Raw genomic sequence first — 21,413 nt, 5'->3', positions numbered from 1 at the left:
TAAACAAATATGACATTATAATACCCATACTCAGGATTTTAATGCAAGTTGTGTTTTTCACTAAGCCAAGGAAGTTCTGACATAATTGCAAAGGCAATTTGGCTGTTATTGTAATGGGCATATTTTTTACTTCAGTGCTTCTGAGGAGCTGAGGAGAAACAGGAGTGTATAATGGAGCTAGACCTGGTGACATCTAGACTGTAGTGGGTCTAGGCTTTACATTACCAAGCATTATGGACTCATGGTAATACATACTACAGATGCAGTATCCAGCAGTGCTGATTTAACACATTTAACACTCACTATGTAGAATTAACCAGCACACACACACACACACACACACACACACATAAATATATAGTATCATGTAAATGTCATGTAAATGTCACTGGATAAATAAATACTAATAGTGCTTCAAAAGGAAAAGCCAAGAATCATGTCAGGACACACATGACAGCAACACTAACACACATCCCTTCATCCCACAGACAAAGGCCAGTTGTGGTGTGAGAACGTGGCCTGGTTTGAGCCCGGTGAGGAAGACGCGTGAGACTCACGTAAACACACGTTGTCCGTGAAGTAATCCAGGAACTCGGTGCACTGCTCCTTCTGGTTGCCACTCGTTGAGCACGTGCACCACGGTGACACGTTGGAGGTGGAGTTGTCGACGTAGTTCGGAGTAATGGAGCTCCCTGTGGGAAACGGAGCGTCATTGCTGGGCAAACGGGCCGTTTTTATTGGCCAAACCACGTCAGACCCGTTGGACTGTTATCTCATTAACAACCCAGACCCTCTTCTCAGCCCGCTCCCATGTGCTTTAGGATAATTTAGCAGAATACAAAAGTCGAAATGTCATCAGCGCGCGGGGCTCTACTAAGAAGGCTGAAGCAGCGGCCCACAAACTCTACACAGCATGTGGGCTCCACGCGCGCGTGCGCCTGAACACAGGGCTTCCTGCAGAGCCCCGTGGGAACTGCTGGCCACATCTTCAGCCCACGCCGCGGCTCGCTAGCCGGCTACATACGAGGAGAATCAGGTTTGTTTGAAAGGGGAACGGATGAAACTACATGGTGCAGATGTCCCTCTGGACCTGAGGGGAAAATCACCTGCCCCTGGAGACGTGGCTAGATCCTCTACAGCAGACTGTGGCCATTTTTCAAAACGTGCCCTCCCCCGCCCACCCGTCTGGTTCCATCTTCCACTACTGTCATGTACTGTACGCTCACGTCCACAGAGCCACGACGCTGCATCACTGAGGATCTCATTCATTATCTTGGCAGGTGAGGGTGGTTGATACAACACCTGTTTACCTTTTGAACCTCATTTATATGCATGGTACCTACATGCCTGATACACACTCACCTGCTTTCTACCACCTCCAGACATATGGATCTCTAAGCTGGACAAATATTCTACCTGATTACCGTTCAAATTCAGGCACAAAGCCAGAAGGCGGGCCAAATTATTTATCAACCGGCGGGCCGCAAATGGCCCGCGGGCCGTATGTTGTGCACCCCTGCTCTATGTGCAAGCTCTATGTGTATGATCTGTGTGTATGCACTATGCATATGCCCTGTGTGTATGTCCTGTGCGTATGCCTTGTGTGTATGGTCTATGTGTCTGATCTGTGTGTATACTCTATGTTGGATCTCTACATGTTGGAAGTGACTCCATACAGCCTGGTAAGGTTTGCATGCTTGCTTCTGTACATCCAACACACAATCACAATCTCACACATTTATATAAATGACCCTGACTCAACGTTTGTCGTAGTAGCGTGGTGAGGAGGGATCACCCGGGCCGTGTGCCTCTAACGTTTGAAAGCGTCTCATTGCTCCCGACGCAGAGAGGCTAATAACACTCTGCTGTTTAGAGAGTGTTTGAGCTGCGGGGTGCTGGTGGCAACACCTTTGAAATGCATTAAGTCTGCCTGGGTTTCTGTTTTAGTGGTCATGAAAAAATAGCCCTGTTTTCAGAAGGGTCATAAAATAGGGTGCATTTCCAGCCAATCGCCATCAAAGGCATTTCACAGAACAATAACAACTTTCGCACATCACACACTGCATCTGGGAGGTCTTATTTCTTGCTGCTGAAAAATAGCATCTCTCTCCCTCTTTCTCTCCACAAATTCTTTATTCATCTTCTTAATTTCTCTTTCAAACATACACACACACGCACGCATGCACACACCACATACACACACACACACACACACACACACACACACACACACACACACACACACACACACACACACACACACACACACACACACACATACACACACACCTTCCTCTTTCTGTATCTGCTGATTATCCTTCTCTTTCATTTTCATTTCAAGCATCTAATTTCTTCAAATGACCCTCTTGACTCCAGTATCCCGGGTCTCCTTCCTCCTGGTCACTCTGTCCTCCATCTCCTCCTACCCCCCCTCCCTCTCCTCCTACCCCCCTCTCCCCCTCTCCTCCTACCCCCCTCTCCTCCTACCCCCCCTCTCCTCCTACCCCCCTCTCCCCCTCTCCTCCTACCCCCTCTCCTCCTACCCCCCTCTCCCCCTCTCCTCCTACCCCCCTCTCATACCCTCCCCTCTCCTCCTACCCCCCTCTCCTCCTACCCTCTCCTCTCCTCCTACCCCCCTCTCCTCCTACCCTCCCCTCCCCTCCTACCCCCCCCTCCTACCCCCACTCTCCTCCTACCCCCCTCTCCTACCCCCCTCTCCTCCTACCCCCCCTCTCCTCCTACCCTCTCCTCCCCTCCTACCCCCCTCTCCTCCTACCCTCTCCTCTCCTCCTACCCCCCTCTCCTCCTACCCTCCCCTCCCCTCCTACCCCCCCCCTCCTACCCCCACTCTCCTCCTACCCCCCTCTCCTACCCCCCTCTCCTCCTACCCCCCCTCTCCTCCTACCCCCCTCTCCTACCCCCCCCTCCTACCCCCCTCTCCTCCTACCCTCTCCTCCCCTCCTACCCCCCCCTCCTACCCCCCTCTCCTACCCCCCTCTCCTCCTACCCTCCCCTCCCCTCCTACCCCCCTCTCCTACCCCCCCTCCTACCCCCCCTCTCCTCCTACCCTCTCCTCCCCTCCTACCCCCCCTCTCCTCTTTCCCCTTGACCTTGCCTGTCGGCTCAAAGCCCCACATCCATCTCTCCCTCCCCACATACCTATGAGGCCAGTGTAGGCCAGGAGACACGCTGCGTAGCTCCCCCGTTTGCAGCCGCTGGCCGACGGTCCCTCGGGCTGGCAGTCGTGCTGAAACTGGGCCAAGCGGGACCTGCGGGACAAGCAGAGCGCACAGTCCCACTGAACAAAAGAGGTTCGGGATGTCCGACGAGGATCGCCAGCCAGAGCGGCAGCGAGCACGCTCACCGGGGTAATTACCACTGACGGGCCCCGATGCTGATGTATCACAGACAGAGCAACTTTTCCACACTTCCATTTATAAACTCACTAAGAGCTGTTGTCACTTTTTTCTCTCTCTTTCTCGGAACCTACTTGTCGGATCAAAGGCCATTAAGAAAACATGCGAATAGAACAGAATCAACTGTCCAGTCTTTCTATTTCTTGCTCCGATTTTTCCAGGAAATCACAGAAAACGCCTGTTTCTGTAGTGGCCTCAGCTTCTGTCTGGCTCCAATTATACCAGGACCAAAGAGGTTATTTCCAGTGGTGGAGATCAACCTTGTGCCATGTGTCACAGGGACACTTCTTTCCTCAGGAAGCACAACCATTAACATGACCTGAAGGGCCGTAGGTGCTGACGATCATAACTAAAGCTCACAACCAACACTCCATCTGACCTTGTTTGCTCTTTAAGTAGTAAATAATATTTGTTTGACTTTAGCTATTGCACAAACCAATCAAATGCCTGAACTTAGGAACCTTCCCAGAAGCCCAGAGGTTTGTTTATTTGTTTGTTTGTTTCTCCCCTGCACTTCAGTTTATTAAAGCAAGCAGAGGAGATATGGGAAAGACAAGAACAAGAAAAAATAATCATCTCTTCAAGTTACTTCTAGCCAAAAACTCTTAAAAGTTTTACTTTTAGCTTACCGTCTCCAAGGAGCTAAAAGTCAGACCTCCTCTCTTGGAAATGAGAGTCCTACTTATACATTCAGCAGTTCACGGAGTGTCAGAGTCCTCCTCTCTCCGCCCACATGCCACATGGTTGAGGCGTGTGGGCGGGGCTCGGGGTCGCGGGCGCTCACCTGCACACGTAGTCGGCCCTGCACATCCTCATCTGTGTGAGGCAGCTGGGCTTGTCGGGGGTCTCGTACGAGCAGCTGGGCACGATGGTCTGCCGGCGCCTCTCGGAGCAGGCCACGTCGCCGCAGGGGCAGAAGAGCAGCTCGTGCGTGTGCTCGGCCGGCACGCGGTCGAAGAAGCGGCGGAGGGCCTTGTTGCAGCGCGAGCGGTTGCAGGGGCCGCCGCGGCCGGACGGCTTGATGCACGCCGACACGTACTCGGTGCGCAGGCGCTGACACGCGTCGTCCACGTTGCACGCCTTGGCCGCGTCCAGGCAACGGTTCACCGCCGACACGCCGCGCTCTGAGTCTGCCAGGAGCAAGGACAGGGGAGGGGGTGAGAGGGGCAGGAGAGGGGTGAGAGGGGCAGGAGAGGGGGTGAGAGGGGCAGGAGAGGGGTGAGAGGGGCAGGAGAGGGGGTGAGAGGGGCAGGAGAGGGGGTGAGAGGGGCAGGAGAGGGGGAGAGGGGGGTGAGGGGGGCAGGAGAGGGGGTGAGAGGGGCAGGAGAGGGGGTGAGAGGGGCAGGAGAGGGGGAGAGGGGGTGAGGGGGGCAGGAGAGGGGGTGAGAGGGGCAGGAGAGGAGGAGAGGGGGTGAGAGGGACAGGAGAGGGGGAGAGGGGGGCAGGAGAGGGGGGTGAGGGGGCAGGAGAGGGGTGAGAGGGGCAGGAGAGGGGGTGAGGGGGGCAGGAGAGGGGGTGAGAGGGGCAGGAGAGGGGGTGAGGGGGGCAGGAGAGGGGGTGAGGGGGGCAGGAGAGGGGGTGAGAGGGGCAGGAGAGGGGGTGAGGGGGGCAGGAGAGGGGGTGAGGGGGGCAGGAGAGGGGGTGAGAGGGGCAGGAGAGGGGCAGGAGAGGGGGACAAAGGGACAGGAGAGGGGTGAGAGGGGCAGAAAAGGGGGTGAGAGGGACAGGGAAGGGAGAGAGAGGGGCAGGAGAGGGGGAGAGAGGGGGTGAGAGGGACAGGAGAGGGGGTGAGAGGGGCAGGAGAGGGGTGAGAGGGACAGGAGAGGGGGAGAGAGGGGGTGAGGGGGACAGGAGAGGGGGTGAGAGGGGCAGGAGAGGGGTGAGAGGGACAGGAGAGGGGTGAGAGGGGCAGGAGAGGGGGTGAGAGTGGCAGGAGAGGAGGAGAGGGGGTGAGAGTGGCAGGAGAGGGGGTGAGAGGGGTGAGAGGGGCAGGAGAGGGGGTAACAGGGACAGGAGAGGGGGAGAGAGGGGGTGAGAGGGACAGGAGAGGGGGTGAGAGGGGCAGGAGAGGGGTGAGAGGGACAGGAGAGGGGGAGAGAGGGGCAGGAGAGAGGGTGAGAGGGACAGGAGAGGGGGAGAGAGGGGGTGAGGGGGACAGGAGAGGGGGTGAGAGGGGCAGGAGAGGGGTGAGAGGGACAGGAGAGGGGTGAGAGGGGCAGGAGAGGGGGTGAGAGTGGCAGGAGAGGAGGAGAGGGGGTGAGAGTGGCAGGAGAGGGGGTGAGAGGGGTGAGAGGGGCAGGAGAGGGGGTGAGAGCTTGTTTACGATGGGGAGGGGCATGGGGTTCAATTACCTGAAAACTTTGTTGTTACAGTTATTCCATTGGACATTACAGTGCACACAAGATTTATTTATTTTTGCAGCTTGCCACAACAAAAACAACACAAACAAAAGTGAAGTGATGGTAAAAGCAAAGGGGAAATTAAACTAATCTTCCCATCAATCACCTCGTCTCCTGTCTCTCTCGCTCTTTCATTACGCCCTCTTTCATACACGCCTCCCCTCAGCCGCCAAATAGATGTTTTGGGCCAAAAACGCGGGCCGAGCCTATCTGCATGAATTGAGGGAGCAGCTTTGTTGGTGCTCGCAGAGCTGTGGAAAAACAGGATCCCTGAAGCACAGCGCGAATCCGAGTGAAGCTTTCATACGGGGGCCGAATGGAAGCTAGGGGATGGCTTAAAGAGATAACATGATGAAAGGAAATAAAAAAGAGAAAACTAATACACATTTGTGATGACTGGCCTTATCTTCCTACTCAGCAGTGGCCAGCGTTAAATTTTTCTCTTAAGTGAAATGTTACGAGATACCCAGTCCCACAGACACAAGTGCAGCTAACAGTGCTGGGAGATATATAGGTGCTTTTATATTCCTGCGGTATCTGCAGGAGGAGGTGGAACAGCCATGGTGTCTGGAGCCGGTGAACCCACAGCACACGGGCAGCAAAGCCAGACACGTTCGGGCACGGAGGACGAGAATCCAGACCTGCTCAAATGGCCCAGAGTCAAATCATGTCCTTCTCACTGGCAGGCCATTAAAACACACAAGCTCCATGTTGTTCATTACACTGCACCCACTTTTTTAGGAACACCTACCTAGTACCTACACTGCCCGTCCTCACCACCTACATCTGTTGTGTTGGGTCATTTTGTCTATGGCTGCATCACATTTTGTTTGCCCAGTTCTCCAGGCGTTTTTCTACCCAGCCAGTGCTGGTCAGTTTGTGACAGCAGTTACCAGGGTGCAGTTATGCTACACAGGCAAACACAGCCATGATCGTGGCCTTAACTGGAAACAACAGCAGTTTCACTGGGCTGCTTAAATGATTGGTTTTGAGCAGTCCGATTTGAACAGTATGATTTGAACAGTCTGATTTGAGCAATCTGATTTGAACAGTCAGATTTGAGCAGTCTGATTTGAACAGTATGATTTGAGCAGTCTGATTTGAACAGCTGGCAAATGGTCTGAAACTACTCTAGGGTGCATTCCTGTGTGCATATAGTGCATGTAAACGCTCCACTTAAATGGCTGTAGGGTACATCGCTGCATTTAGGGTGCACATAAGCACTTCATTTAAATGGCTGTAGGGTGAATTAGTTCATTTAGGGTGCACATAAGCACTTCATTTAAATGGCTGTAGGGTGGATTAGTTCATTTAGGGTGCATATAAGCACTTCACTTAAATGGCTGTAGGGTGGATTAGTTAATTTAGGGTGCATATAAGCACTTCACTTAAATGACTGTAGGGTGCATTGTTGCATATCATTTTCAGGAAATGTAATGATGTTTCTACATTTACAGTTTCCCCACCACCTACTGTTGTCTTCTCATTACCATGAAAATGAGTCAAGGCACGTGAATGCGTGCACAGCTTTTGAAAAACCATGTTTCAGAATTCCCAGCCAAGAAAGGTAACCTGAGAAACGTCTTTAGGGATGACGTTGATTTCCATGCATGTTCTTGACAGTAACCCAGACAATAAAGAGTGTGGTCTGAGTCAGAAACGTGAAGAGGTCTGTGGTCTGGGTCAGGAATGCGAAGAGGTCTGTGGTCTGGGTCAGGAACGTGAAGAGGTCTGTGGTCTGGGTCAGGAACGTGAAGAGGTCTGTGGTCTGGGTCAGGAACGTGAAGAGGTCTGTGGTCTGAGTCAGGAACGTGAAGAGGTCTGTGGTCTGGGTCAGGAACGTGAAGAGGTCAGTGGTCTGGGTCAGGAACGTGAAGAGGTCTGTGGTCTGGGTCAGGAACGTGAAGAGGTCTGTGGTCTGAGTCAGGAAAGTGAAGAGGTCTGTGGTCTGAGTCAGGAACGTGAAGAGGTCTGTGGTCTGGGTCAGGAACGTGAAGAGGTCTGTGGTCTGAGTCAGGAAAGTGAAGAGGTCTGTGGTCTGAGTCAGGAACGTGAAGAGGTCTGTGGTCTGGGTCAGGAACGTGAAGAGGTCTGTGGTCTGGGTCAGGAACGTGAAGAGGTCTGTGGTCTGGGTCAGGAATGCGAAGAGGTCTGTGGTCTGGGTCAGGAACGTGAAGAGGTCTGTGGTCTGGGTCAGGAACATGATCTCCCACTTTATGGTAGTATGCAGATACTTTAGTGTACTCACAGAAGTGCAGATCAAAGGGGAAATGGAACAGTAGTGAGAAGTGAGACAAGCCTTCCGTGCGTCTATAAATACTTCTTCTTTAGTCACAGAACAATTGGGCTGTTAATTACTGTTAGCTAAAAAATGATTATAACTCTCAACAGATAATTGTAAGTGTGTGTCATTAACCCAACCTCCCCCCACTGGACTCTGTTCATAGCAACTTGACAAATTAATTAAGGTATGGTCAACTTGTATAACAACATCTCAGACACTAATGATGAGTGATTTTAAATCAGGCAGGGTATTATGGAAGAAAAATAGTTCCATCGGATTTTGAATTCGTATTTGAAGCACTGAATTTGTTTGCCCTTGAATTTGAAGCTCTGAATTTTTTTTGCACTGAAATTATGCATCTGAATTTTGTTGCCTTTGAATTTAATGCTTATTAAAATACAATGAAAAAAAATTCGAGCGTTAAAAAATTCAAAAGATTTTTTTTCAAGTTGCTCGAATTCGATTGGTCAAATTTGGCTCACAAAATACGCGTGCAAAATTTCGCGTGCTAAAATACGAGTTCAAAGATATTCAGAGTAAACATCCGGGACACAAAGGATGAGCAATCGATTCAAGACTCCAATCGAACCAAATCCAACCAATCACGCTCCACTGGTCACGGCGCTGTTTGAAGCCACAGGCGGAGAGAGAAAGTGAGTTATGTCGGCGCACGGGATCGGCTCCTCTTCGGTGAGTGTATTTACTCCTTTATTTGTCTATTGTGGTGTTTTTAAGATTCAGTAAGATACAGTAAACGACGTGTTGCACATCAGAGGTTTGCGCTGGACTGATCTTTTTTTAACTCGCTCTGAACTCGCTATGTAGTCAACGTAGCTGCGTATGTGTGTGTCCGTCAGTCCACACTGTGCTTTATATTATATTTATCATAAAATCATTACATTCGTTTATTATTTCCTTACCAGTCGAGTAGTTTACAACTGTTTTTAACTCTCCGTGGGGTAATGGTTAGTGACGAGAGCTTCGGACAAAACGGGCCTGGGTTCGATACCCGCGACTGACGACCGATTTGTTATAATTAATATTTTTTATTCATTTATATATATACTGGACCGGCGCCAGGACATATACAGTGGGGGTGGCGGCGTGTGACGATTGTTAAGCGGGCAAGGGGGCGGTAGCAATAGTAAAATAAATGGGTCTTATTATTTAAATTGAGGGGGCGACGCCTTTTTTGAAGTGGAAGTTTCAGAACTTGAGTGCAAGTTGTTTTGTTTTTTTAATACAAGGTATTTCAGTTTGATCATATTCCAGGATTGAAAGGTTGTGGTGAGATCTATGGGTAGCTGTAACAAGCATCTACTATGATGTTCTCCATTACCTTGAAGGAGAGGGCTCAGCATTTCCAACATCACACACATCTTCTGTTGCCACTATGTGTTCCTACCACGCCTGCAGGAAGACCTAGATACTTTTTGTAGTGGTTGGGACAATCATCCAATAAGAACAGAGAGCCACATGACCCCTAATCAACTGTGGGTGCTGGGTCATTCACATCACCCAATTCCTGCAGCAGATAGCACAGAGGTACATGCAAGTGTAATATGATTTTAACAAATAGTATGGTTTATGTATAAAGTTTGGAAGTGGCTATTTTATCCACATAAGTGTATACAACTTATTTGTAGGGAATGGAGATTCCCAATATTGAGTGGGACAACACTGGACTTCCCATTGATGACCACTCAAATATCATTGTCCCACACACAGAATGCCCACTGACAGATGAACAGATGACAGCTTTGAGAGATGCAGTTAACCCAGGAGCTGCATCCCAGTCCTCTGGCTGTGATCTTTACATTTCTGCTGTCCAGTTTTGTGAGAATTTCCTGTCTATTTGAAACAACTGGTCTGAGAATTGGAATAAAATAACATCTTTACAAAGTTAAGACCATATGAATGAAAAATTAATGGCAAATTTTGTCATCAGTTTTAGTTTGAGTAATAAAAAAAAACAATAAAAAACTGAGATGCAGCTTCATTAATTTTTTTAATTATTTACAGAGTAGGAGACATTGCAGTAAATGGATACAATCAAAAGTTGTTTGATTGCCCAATTTTGTTATTCTGATGTTTGACATAAAGGTAAAAATTATACACCACAGAAAATAAAACTAATTAAAACTCATGCTTGACTCACTTTCATTTTATTAAGAGTTGAAGTTTTCAAAAATGAGTTAGTCAAATTCCCTTCTGCCTCTTTTGGAAAAAGCAAGGCCACTGTCAGGTCGTCGAGTGAGCACTGTCCACATTGGGGATTCTTTAATCCCTCGTCTAATGCCCGGTTCACACTACACGACTTTTCAGTCGCCAGGTTTTTGTGCCGTTCGCACTACACGACTGGTCGTGCTGTAATCGCGAGTCTTTCAGTTGTTGTGGCTTTCACACTACATGACTGATCGGCGACGCGGGCTCACGAATTACACGACTGGGGAACTGGGGAATCGCCTCATCTGGCTGCCGTCCAAAAACACGAGAACACGAAAACGAAACTCTCGCCAGAACCAGCAACACCAAATAGAAGGAAAAAACATTGTACATGTACTCCACATTTTCGTTATTTTTTTACCGTTTAAACACTCCATAGTCCCAAGTTGCCAGAATTATTTCATCTCTCCGTTGCAGTGAACATAGATATAATCAATCGCACTATTTCTCCAGTGCTGTCACAATAACTTAAACACAGTGTTGTAGTAAAGTTGTAAGAAAGGTGAGGATTTTGTGTGTTTACTGGGTTACTGTTTTGAAAGCATTCTTGAAAGTTTTTTACATTCTTCAGAGATATATTCAGCGGTGCCGCGGTTCTCTCTCCGCGTTCCCATTGGCTGTAGCTAGACGCTGCTGCCGACTCTCAGTCGCCGACTGCTAGATATTAAACATGCTAGATATTAAACATGCTAGATATCTGCCGGTCGTCTGCGACGAGTCGGCGACGGCTCGGCGAGCGTCTTTCAGCAGTTCACACGAGTGATCGCCGATTTGCCTCCGACCACAGTTTCTGTCGCCGATCAGTCGGCGACTGAAAAACCAGCCTAAAATCGTGTAGTGTGAACCGGGCATTAACTGCTTGATCTGTCTTGTGACACGTCCAACTACCTGTTTAGAGTAATAAACAGAAGAGAAAATGAAAAAATAAATTCCTTATCCAAAAGTAAACTCAGAGAGAAAGATTTTATACATATAATAATAATTTTAAAAAACAAATCGCTCGTCAGGCCCGTTTTGTCCGAAGCTCTCGTCACTAACCATTACCCCACGGAGACAGTTGAAAACAGCTGTAAACTACTCGACTGGTAAGGAAGTAATAAACGAATGTAATGATTTTATGATAAATATAATATCATAAAGCACAGTGTGGACTGACGGACACACACATACGCAGCTACGTTGACTACATAGCGAGTTCAGAGCGAGTTAAAAAAAGATCAGTCCAGCGCAAACCTCTGATGTGCAACACGTCGTTTACTGTATCTTACTGAATCTTAAAAACACCACAATAGACAAATAAAGGAGTAAATACACTCACCGAAGAGGAGCCGATCCCGTGCGCCGACATAACTCACTTTCTCTCTCCGCCTGTGGCTTCAAACAGCGCCGTGACCAGTGGAGCGTGATTGGTTGGATTTGGTTCGATTGGAGTCTTGAATCGATTGCTCATCCTTTGTGTCCCGGATGTTTACTCTGAATATCTTTGAACTCGTATTTTAGCACGCGAAATTTTGCACGCGTATTTTGTGAGCCAAATTTGACCAATCGAATTCGAGCAACTTGAAAAAAAATCTTTTGAATTTTTTAACGCTCGAATTTTTTTTCATTGTATTTTAATAAGCATTAAATTCAAAGGCAACAAAATTCAGATGCATAATTTCAGTGCAAAAAAAATTCAGAGCTTCAAATTCAAGGGCAAACAAATTCAGTGCTTCAAATACGAATTCAAAATCCGATGGAACTATTTTTCTTCCATAGGGTTTCCCGACTCTCAGATACGGAGTACAATATTTGATATGTGTATTGGGTAGCTTCCAGCTCCTCTTGTCAAATGCATCTTAAGTGAAAATCTTCCATTGCTGTTATACTGTACATTATGTAAATGACAATTGATTGAAAGTTTGGAAGATGTGACTGGCCAATGTTTCTCTCAGCCTTAACGACACCTGAGTAATCCAAACCAACCATCTCTCACCTGCTCAGGGACTTTTCAAAGCAAGAGGATGGCAGGCATGGCCACTGGCAGTTTTTTAATTATTTGAATTAACTGGAGTATCTGGAGTGTCTGAAGTATCCAGATTACCTGTATTAACTGGAGTATCTGGACTATTTGGAGTATCCAGAGTATCTGGATTATCTAGATTATCCAGAGTATCTGGACTATCTGGAGTATCCAGATTATCTATATTAACTGGAGTATCTGGACTATCTGGAGTACCTGGACTATCTGGATTATTTGGAGTATCTGGATTATTTGGAGTATCTGGAATATCTGAAGTATATGATGCAGTCTGGGATGAGCACATAGGCTCTTAAAGGTATACTCGTGCTGTGACAATACTATACTACTTATTTGGTCTTCTGTGAAGTAGCTTTAGACAGACTAGCTGTCTGAAATGCCTAACACATCTCCTGCCCACTTGGCATGGATATTATTAGCTACAGAAGCATGGGTGCTCTTACAAATGAAACCATCATTTGTCAAGCTTCCGCTCTATTTTTACTTCATTATCTGAAATGTAGAACCACTACTCATAGTCACTCCATCAGAACAAGGTCAATACCTCATTTTCTTTTCATGATCGATGATTCTGAAACAATATAAATAGTGAACGAAATTAGGCAACATAAATTTGCAAAGATAAAGAACTTGGAAATGTCCATGTGAGACTATTTAAATAAACAGAGGGCATTAAATAAATAAATGAATGTGGTCGTGTTTGGTTTGTCTTTGCGGCCATCACATGAACACCTGTTCGGTCTAGTGTACATTCACAAATGATTTCATTACCCAAGGTACACAGCAGGTTAAAGCTGAATATTATTAGAGAACTGCCTGTGTGTTTACCTGCAGTGATGGAAGCTAGACGGACGTAGTCGTAGCCTTTCTCCACAGCCTCGTACGGGTAGCTTTCCACCAGACTGAGCCCTACAGAGGCAGGACAGAGACAAGACCATTCTTCTGTGCTCAGACAACAGAAAACCCCTTAGTAAAAGTCAAATAGGTTCAACATTAGTAAGGGGTTTTGTTCCCTTATGGAGGTTTTACTTGTCTTAGCTTTAAAGAGTCCCGTTAAAGAGAAGTGGGTTAATTCTGCCACGGGTGGGAGAAATGTGGGTAGTGAGCGCGCCCTCACCGTGCACGCCAGACTGGTGGAGGCTCCAGTATATGCTGAGACAGTTCTTCTCCCTCCTCATGCCGCGCCGGCACTGGCAGCCGTGCAGGGGACTGGAGAGCAGGGCGGACACGGCGCTGGAGCACTGACTGCGGGCCCCGGGGCCCAGCCTCACGCTGCCATCGCCCGCCACGCACTGGCGCAGGGTACGAAGCCGCGGGCTGCAGTTCTCATCGCTGGAGCACGTGTCCCCCGCCAGCAGGCAGTCTCTCCCTGCACACAGCAACACCTGCAGGGCTGTCCACACACACACACACACACACACACACACACACACACACACACACACACACACACACACACACACACACACACACACACACACACACACACACACACACACACACACACACACACACACACACACACACACACACACACACACACACACACACACACACACACACACACACACACACACACACACACACACACACAAGCTTTAGGTGAAATGAAATGTGAAATGTGCCATATTTTGTCAATTGTGATTTTTACACCCCAATCGAAATTTGTCCTCCGCTTTTAACCCATCTGTGCAGTCAGAACACACACACACACTAGTGATTACTAGGGGCTGTGGATCACACGTGCCCAGAGCGGTGGGCAGCCCTAGCCCGGCGCCCGGGGAGCAGTTGGGGTTAGGTGCCTTGCTCAAGGGCACCTCAGTCATGGCCTGTCTGGGAATCGAACCCACGACCCTCCGGTCACAAGTCCAGTTCCCTAACCGCCAGGCCATGACTGCCTCAAACACCTCAAGGGTACCTCAAAGGTAAGCTCCGTGGAGTCGTTTCCAGGGTCTTGAGTGAAGGAAGGGAACGTCAAGATTACATCAGTAAGCCTGTAAGACTGCCACAGAGACGTCTCTCATGTTGCATGTGTCTTTGCGTTCATGACGGTTCAAAGAATGCTTTGACCAAAAGTCCCGCCATTGATTAGAATCCAGCAGGAGCCAATTACTACTGCACCAGAAGGATGAGTAGTTTCTTCATTCATGAGGTATTAGAATTATTGATAATATTTCTGCCATTTGCATCAGTGGGGTATACTGCTCTTTCCTTTTTTCATAATTAAGAAAACTTTTCAAAATCGAATAATTAGCCTCCTCACATCAAAGGACGAAAGGCAAAGATACTGTACGCAAGGTTCTTTTGTAGATGTTCATTTACGTAGTGTATTATATGCTTACCGACTACATGGTTCATAGATATGACATGTTTTAGGTAAGTCATCAAATGATTTAATAAATCCTTTTGTTGCCAACCAAACGATCTGTGAAGCTCACAGATTTCACCACACGCTGAGCTGCCAGTGCTGGAGTTTTGAGCTGGTCTTCACTCAGAGAGCCTTTCATGCATGTTACTGGAATCCACGGCAACATGCCCAACAATTGCTTCTTTAAAAAAAATAACTTTAAAGCAAGATTCAAACCACAACATTTTCTCACTGCATTGAAGAAATCTTTGCATGTTTTGAACACATGATCTAGGAAGCTATATTACCACACATCAATTAAAAAAGAAAAGAAAAGAAAGATCCACTTTTCAGGAATGTCCCTGTGAGTCTCCCATGCCACCTCATATTTTCAGACACATCTGCATAATAATCTGTGTACTTTCTGTTCATATACATCTTGAAATCACAAATTAGATAAGGACAAATTGTGCTGAATAAGAGAGCACAGGTTAGTTTTGTATCACTTTTTATACTTCAAAATAGAAACACAGACAAACTAACTGCAGAATGACACGTGGAGTAGTTTTGTAACTCAAACCTAACACAGGATTGTCGCTACAAAATTATTTAAGAGAAAAGAAGAAAAAATTGAAAAAGAAAACCTCAGATTTTGAGAAATATCCTTGTGAGAGTCTGGCAGGGTGTTTTATCCACTGGCTTTGTTGGAGTTGATAGCTCAATATTTTCAGACACATATGCGGAATGGCACAACCGCACATATTCAAGCGATGTCTCCGAACCTCTGCCAGGGAGCCATACGCATGTGTTTCCATGGTGGCAGAGTGAGTTGGCTGCCATGAAAACACACACCAGAGTAAGCGAAGATGACGGGAGACAAAACGATTTTTTTTTGTATCTTGCTGGCGCAGGTTGAGCGTGTGCAGCTGGAGAGGATTATGGGAAGGATAAGTGTGCTTGATACAAAGCTGGCTTAGCAACGTTCAGGTCCCACCGTGCATACCCACGTCATGCATTATTTAGATCAAACCATTTCCTTATATTGTCTTATTAACAAGAGCCCAATCAATGAAGGGGTGGAGCTGTTATAACGATATTTGTATATGCGTGTAAAAAAATAATGCAGTCTGTGTTTATTGGACCCTTATGAAAATTGGCAAAAGAATTGTTCCAGTGAAAACAAGTAACAGGATTTCAAAGGGGAAACAGGAAAAGTTTGTTTGTCGAGCATGTCACAGTGGGGCTTTAGGTTTGCCTTCTTTAATGTTGGAGGATGATAATTAGAGCGTTAATGACTGTGAATCTGCTCACCGATTAATGTGATACTCTCCTCGTTAGGTTAAAAAAAGCTTCTCCTCTGTGCACTCTCGTTTCTCTGCTGCACCTGCCAACTTCATACAGGTGAACAGAGTTAATTGATCAGCTGGAGTTAGCGCTGAACGCTCACACTCTGGTTGGAACGTTCTCATGAAGCGTCCCTCAGGGCACCACTTTGTTCAAATGTATAGAAGTCTTCAGAAGAATTCATTAAATAAAGAAGAGGAGGAAGTTGTTTGGGGCTTCCACACCCCGCTGACGGGTCAGCGATACACTGTGAGACCAAGCATCATGCAGCATGTCATATCTAATATCTTTAGAATTCATTACAACAGGGGGGGTGACGTGTTCAAGTGTACTCGAGTGGAGACTTTCACATTCAACAGTAGGCAGTGGCCCGTTACTTCAGGAGCCTGCACTCTGTATCCTTTGATAATCTGCGATGTGTCGCACCACCAGAGATATACCCCTCGCTGAATAAGCCAGTCGGTGCGCCATAACATTCTGCTGCAGTCTGTTTTCCCATATGCCCACATCGCCATGCCAAGCTCAAGTCTTCCACGCGAGACCTATTTACATTTGCATATGCTGTTGTAGCATAATTCTCGGGAGCCAAGCCTCTGCAGAAAAGTCTTTTAGGCTTTATTGTTTTTAAACAGTCATAGATACACGCAGACACACACATACACATACACACACTCTCTCTCTCTCTCTCTCACACACATACACACACACACACACAAACTCTCACACACCAAGCTTCTACAGCTTATCATGGAAGGTGATTGCTCTGCTAGAACTGTATTGATCCCAAAACTACCAAACTGTGATTGCACAAACTGCACAATTTTATAGTCTACAAGGGTACTTTAATCCCAAGGATTATTGACTACAAATCAGCACAAATCTATTCTACTGGGTCTATCTGCTATTTCACGTAACCTTCCGAGAAAGGTGGTGGTGGTGGTGGTGATGGGTGGGGCACATAAACAACTGTTCATGTGAAACATCTGGACGAGCGGAGGTAAATGCGGTGCTACTTGTGATCAAACAAACCCTCTCGCGTGGGCAGATGGTGATTCCAGAGAGTAGGGAGGCGGACTGAGACCCCGGCCCATCCCTGCCACAACCAGCGTCCGTTTACACCGCCTTGGCAGAAGCTTGAGTAGACGCTGTACATCATGAATGCAAATGAAGCGCTTGATTTGACATTTCCAATAAGCCTGTCTCGGAGTACCAGTGGGTTTAGCCAATTAGCCATGTCAGTAATCAATTCCTTCTAAGCCCGTGCTAAGTCCTCACTTATCCTAGCACATAAATCAAATACAGATTAGCTGATCAGTTACCCAGATGCACTGACTTAATGGCCCACTTTAGGAAGGATGAGACTGAAAATGAAAGTTAATGAAGTCTGGTAGGACAACACCAACAAGATGCCTTTATACCTCCATTCACAGCTCTCTGAGAGGGAGACACAGCCATGCTGCCTCGTGTTCAGAGACAGATTTACTGTGTTCAGACTGTAGCTTCTCTCATGTTTCTTTTTTTCCCCTCTTTAGCCAGGGCCTGATTTAAAGCCACCTGCTTTATGGCTGTGTGAAGCACAGCTCCACGTATGTCTGAGCCCAGGCCAGAGGAGCGAGTCTGTCTTACCACAGTGGTGTGTATCCTTTTTGGGTCAAAGTTCAATAGCAGGCCTGCTTTGATGAAGTTACTCAAAAATGTAGCAAAGTTAAAACTTTGTTGTAAAAGTAGCCAAGTAGTTTGAAGCTGAAAACGTTGTCTCTGAAGTCAGTGGAATATGGAGAGATCATTGGTCCAGGAACATAGATATACTGAGGGAATTGTAAAAAGGCATTTAAAAAAAAACAAACCCATTGCACAAGACTGTTTTAATACATTAAAATATTTCCCTCAGTAGACCAGATTGCCTTTAATGGAGAAATTAGACAAATAGTGATATTAATAAGGGAATTAATTGCTTTAGATATTTTAGAAACTCTGTTAGCAGTAGAGAGCAACCTGAGAAATTACAAAAATGTCTGAGCTTTGACAGACCCAGGCAGCTCCTGGTCTCACTAGTGGAGGACTCGTCCTTTGCTCTTGTAGCATCTGGACAAGGGGCTACCTGGTAAACAGGGATGACTGGTAATGGCTTCCACATGCACTGATGGCACGCAGCAGCTCAGTGCAGATGTCACCCTTGTTTTTAGCTCCATGACCACAAGCAGATGCCCTGTCTCTGTGTGATACCGATATGCTGGAAGTTATGTTCATTCAGTCATTGTACCAATTAGATACATGTGCCTCATTTAATCACTTCATTATGAGAAGTCCTCAGAGGTGATGGTTAAAAGTTGTAAAAAAAAACCCTCAAAACTCAATCAGAAGTTGGAGAGTGTTAAAAAGAGTGTAAAAAAGAGTGTATAAGACAGCCACACACAGACAGCCTAAATACAATTAGTTATTCTGGCACAAAAACTACTCACTAACTTCAAAGGAAAATAGATTGCTCTTAGAAATTTGACACAGCAACACATTTCACTTTGTTTCCAGAATGCTGTAATCTCAGTTTACCCAAACTGAATGTGAGACATGCAACATTTTCTAATACTACAGATATAGCCCTAAGCATAGGCAGTTTTCCTCCTAACATGTTTTGATAGAGAAGCAATTTCCAAAAGTTAAGTTTCTGGGGAAATATGTCCCTCTGTTCCTCTGCACTGCAGGTTTAGGGATAAAAAATAAGGTATTTTATCTCCTCCTCAACACAGTGAGAAAGTTTAACTCAAAATCCTATTTTTCCTGCCCACTCAGTGTGTACTTGGACTTATCATCAGACTAATCAGCCTGTGCTTTCAGCTGCTTGTGATGGGATGCCATTCTGGAAACCTTCCATTCCACAAAAGGAATGTGCACATCCATGTTCATCAGCTGTTCCCAGAATGCCCTGCGCGTTAATAACCTGTTGGGATTCAAAAAGCATGCAGAGAAATAAAAAAATTAATAAAAAACAAACAGAAGATGCTTAGTCGATGACAACAGTGCTTGGCGAATGGCGAATACGTCAGCTGAATGCGAAATGGAGAGGATGATGATGTGGTTTATGCAGCGCGAAGCCTTGGTGTAGGAGCGTTATTTACACTGGAGACCGTTTCACGATCAGCCCATTCAGCCAACCTGAGAGGAGGCGTGCGAGGAAACCAGACACCAACATCCCACGGCGGCCATGAATTCTGGTGCGTAAGAGAACCAGCCCCTGCACCCGGCAGGCATCATCATAACACACACACGTAACACACTCTTAAACCCCCTGAAGCACAGCTTAATGGACACAGGCGTTCCCGGCGAAACACCACGGTTCCACCCAATCCCTGCAGTCCACCTTGCAGATTACTGTTTAATCCTGACGGATTGCTGTTTGCCGTCACTGGAGTGGGACGGGCCCGTAATCTCTCGTGAGGGCATGCGGGTATGTGATTCCCCATAAGAAGCGCCGTGTGGCTCCTTACGGGCCCATCCACGTTCGTTCGGCCTGGGTCTCAGGGCAGGGCAGTAGGGGGTTAGCTCCACCTGCACGTATTACCTTACTGCACTGCCTGGTTTTGTGGTGCAGGTGAAAGTAAGCGACAGGAAATATCACAGAAAGTTTAGATTGGATCTGAGACTGCACTGCAACTCAAAATGAATGCCTGATCAGCTTAAAATATCAGCCATGCATGGAATATGAATGGGGAAAAGAATGCAGCCCCTTGTAATGATGTGAGTATACGTGCACACTCTGTTTGAGTGAGGAGTGCGTTTAGGGTCAGACGTAAGTTATCAGGAGGAGATCCTGGACAAGTGTGGGAGCTGAGACCCAACAGAGGCGGATCGGGTAACCGTCCCGTGACACACTACCAAAGCCCCTGCTCAAAACCGCAAGAGCAGGAAGTACAGGTCACTGATCTGAGTCCCACCTCAATGCACAGCACATATTAACCTGGGAGAAGCAGAGACCAGACTGGAGCAGAGCACACACACGCACACACACATATATGCACGTGCATGCACACACACACACACACACACACACACACACACACACACACACACACACACACACACACACACACACGCAGGCCACAAGTTCACAATTAGCTGCACACAATTTGTCACCTCAGAAGGTGAAAAGCAACTCTGCAGCCATTTAGCCAAGCTAATAGGTAGGGGGTCCCAATCTGACGGCGAGCATTTATCCCAGTCGCTCGATACCCGTGCTGGGGAGGGCAGGGCAGGGTGCTGTGCAGGATAGACTGAGGTTTCTACCACAAGCTTATTGTAACATAGCAAGACAACATGAGTCTCCCATTAGTGAAACATCTGCTATCTGCAAAGCCAGGGAGTGTTGTGGCTGGATCTGAGCAGAAACCTACACAAATCAACAGGGATGCTGATGTAGGAAGGTGTGGTTGGTTAGGAGCTACTATGATGAGTCTATGCAGATGTACTGATCCAATGCTTCGCCAGCCCGTGCATATTAAAGCCAATACTGGAAGCCACTCTCACAGTCGTTTACATGTTCTGGCCCAAAGTCTTTGGTCTTGGGTGGACAAAAGTATCAGTAAAATAAAAGTGTGGACATTTTGTGACGCTGTGGCTAAAAGAAAGTGGCATTTGAAAGAGAAAAGAGCTTTCATTTGAGTTTCTCTCTCATTTATAAAATAGGCCTTAATTACAAAGGGTGTGTGACAGAAGGAGGTGGTCCCACAGTCTACATTTAGCCTGATGGTTCATCATACTCACCCTCAAAGTCACTTCACAATAGCGACTTATCTCAAGACATGCAGTGAGCCACATTAAGGCATCAAGATTGTCGGTTGCTTCATAATAGTGGTAATTAACTTATCATCATATTGCCCTACGGTGCGCGTGCGTGTGTGTGTGTGTGTGTGTGTGTGTGTGTGTGTGTGTAAGTGTGTGCATGACGATGGGGAGAGAGCATGACTCATCAAAAAAATAATTCCAACCATTGCCAAACAATGGCATACATCATTAGTATCAGGCAGTGTTTAATGAGTGACTGCCAGGCATGGAGAAGAGCAGGCATGAAGGAGCTTTGCAGAACAACACAAACATTTAAAGCACGAGAAGCCATTAGTGACTATGTGAACATGTCACGAGCCATGAACTAATTGGCTACCAGCACTTATTCATTAAGCAGAGATGGACTGTACCACATGAAGCACATGTGGAGGGGGTGTTAATCCATGCAGGCGCTGACCATTTAACCTCAGACTTTCGTTTTTCTCAAAGCACTCGCCATGTGAATATCAGTCACATGTCATATTGCATTGTTCTACTGTCCAAGCTGCACTTGACCTTGAGCTATCCAGGTTCCCACAAGCTTCTGCGAAAAGTTCTG

General features: G+C 47.0%; 1 protein-coding gene and 1 long non-coding RNA gene across 2 annotated transcripts in view; one reads left to right on the top strand and one right to left on the bottom strand.

Moving 5' to 3' along the window:
• gfra4b (GDNF family receptor alpha 4b) overlaps positions 1-21,413 on the bottom strand; it is a 40,492-nt gene that overhangs the window by 4,361 nt on the left and 14,718 nt on the right. Inside the window, exons 2-6 of the mRNA XM_077005880.1 lie at positions 13,463-13,738; positions 13,174-13,254; positions 4,201-4,546; positions 3,160-3,269; positions 558-692 (exon numbers count right to left, since the gene is read on the bottom strand). Coding sequence (XP_076861995.1) covers positions 558-692; positions 3,160-3,269; positions 4,201-4,546; positions 13,174-13,254; positions 13,463-13,738 — 948 coding nt within the window. The remainder of the gene's footprint in view (positions 1-557; positions 693-3,159; positions 3,270-4,200; positions 4,547-13,173; positions 13,255-13,462; positions 13,739-21,413) is intronic.
• On the top strand, positions 9,250-11,982 carry LOC143514557 (uncharacterized). The gene is made up of 2 exons (XR_013130899.1): positions 9,250-9,644; positions 9,746-11,982. It is a non-coding gene; the product is annotated as an uncharacterized LOC143514557 (long non-coding RNA).

This window comes from Brachyhypopomus gauderio, chromosome 5 (assembly GCF_052324685.1).
Source record: "Brachyhypopomus gauderio isolate BG-103 chromosome 5, BGAUD_0.2, whole genome shotgun sequence".
NCBI lineage: Eukaryota > Metazoa > Chordata > Actinopteri > Gymnotiformes > Hypopomidae > Brachyhypopomus > Brachyhypopomus gauderio.
The sequence above is the reverse complement of the archived record's forward strand: the minus strand, read 5'-3'. Positions and strand labels throughout refer to the sequence as shown.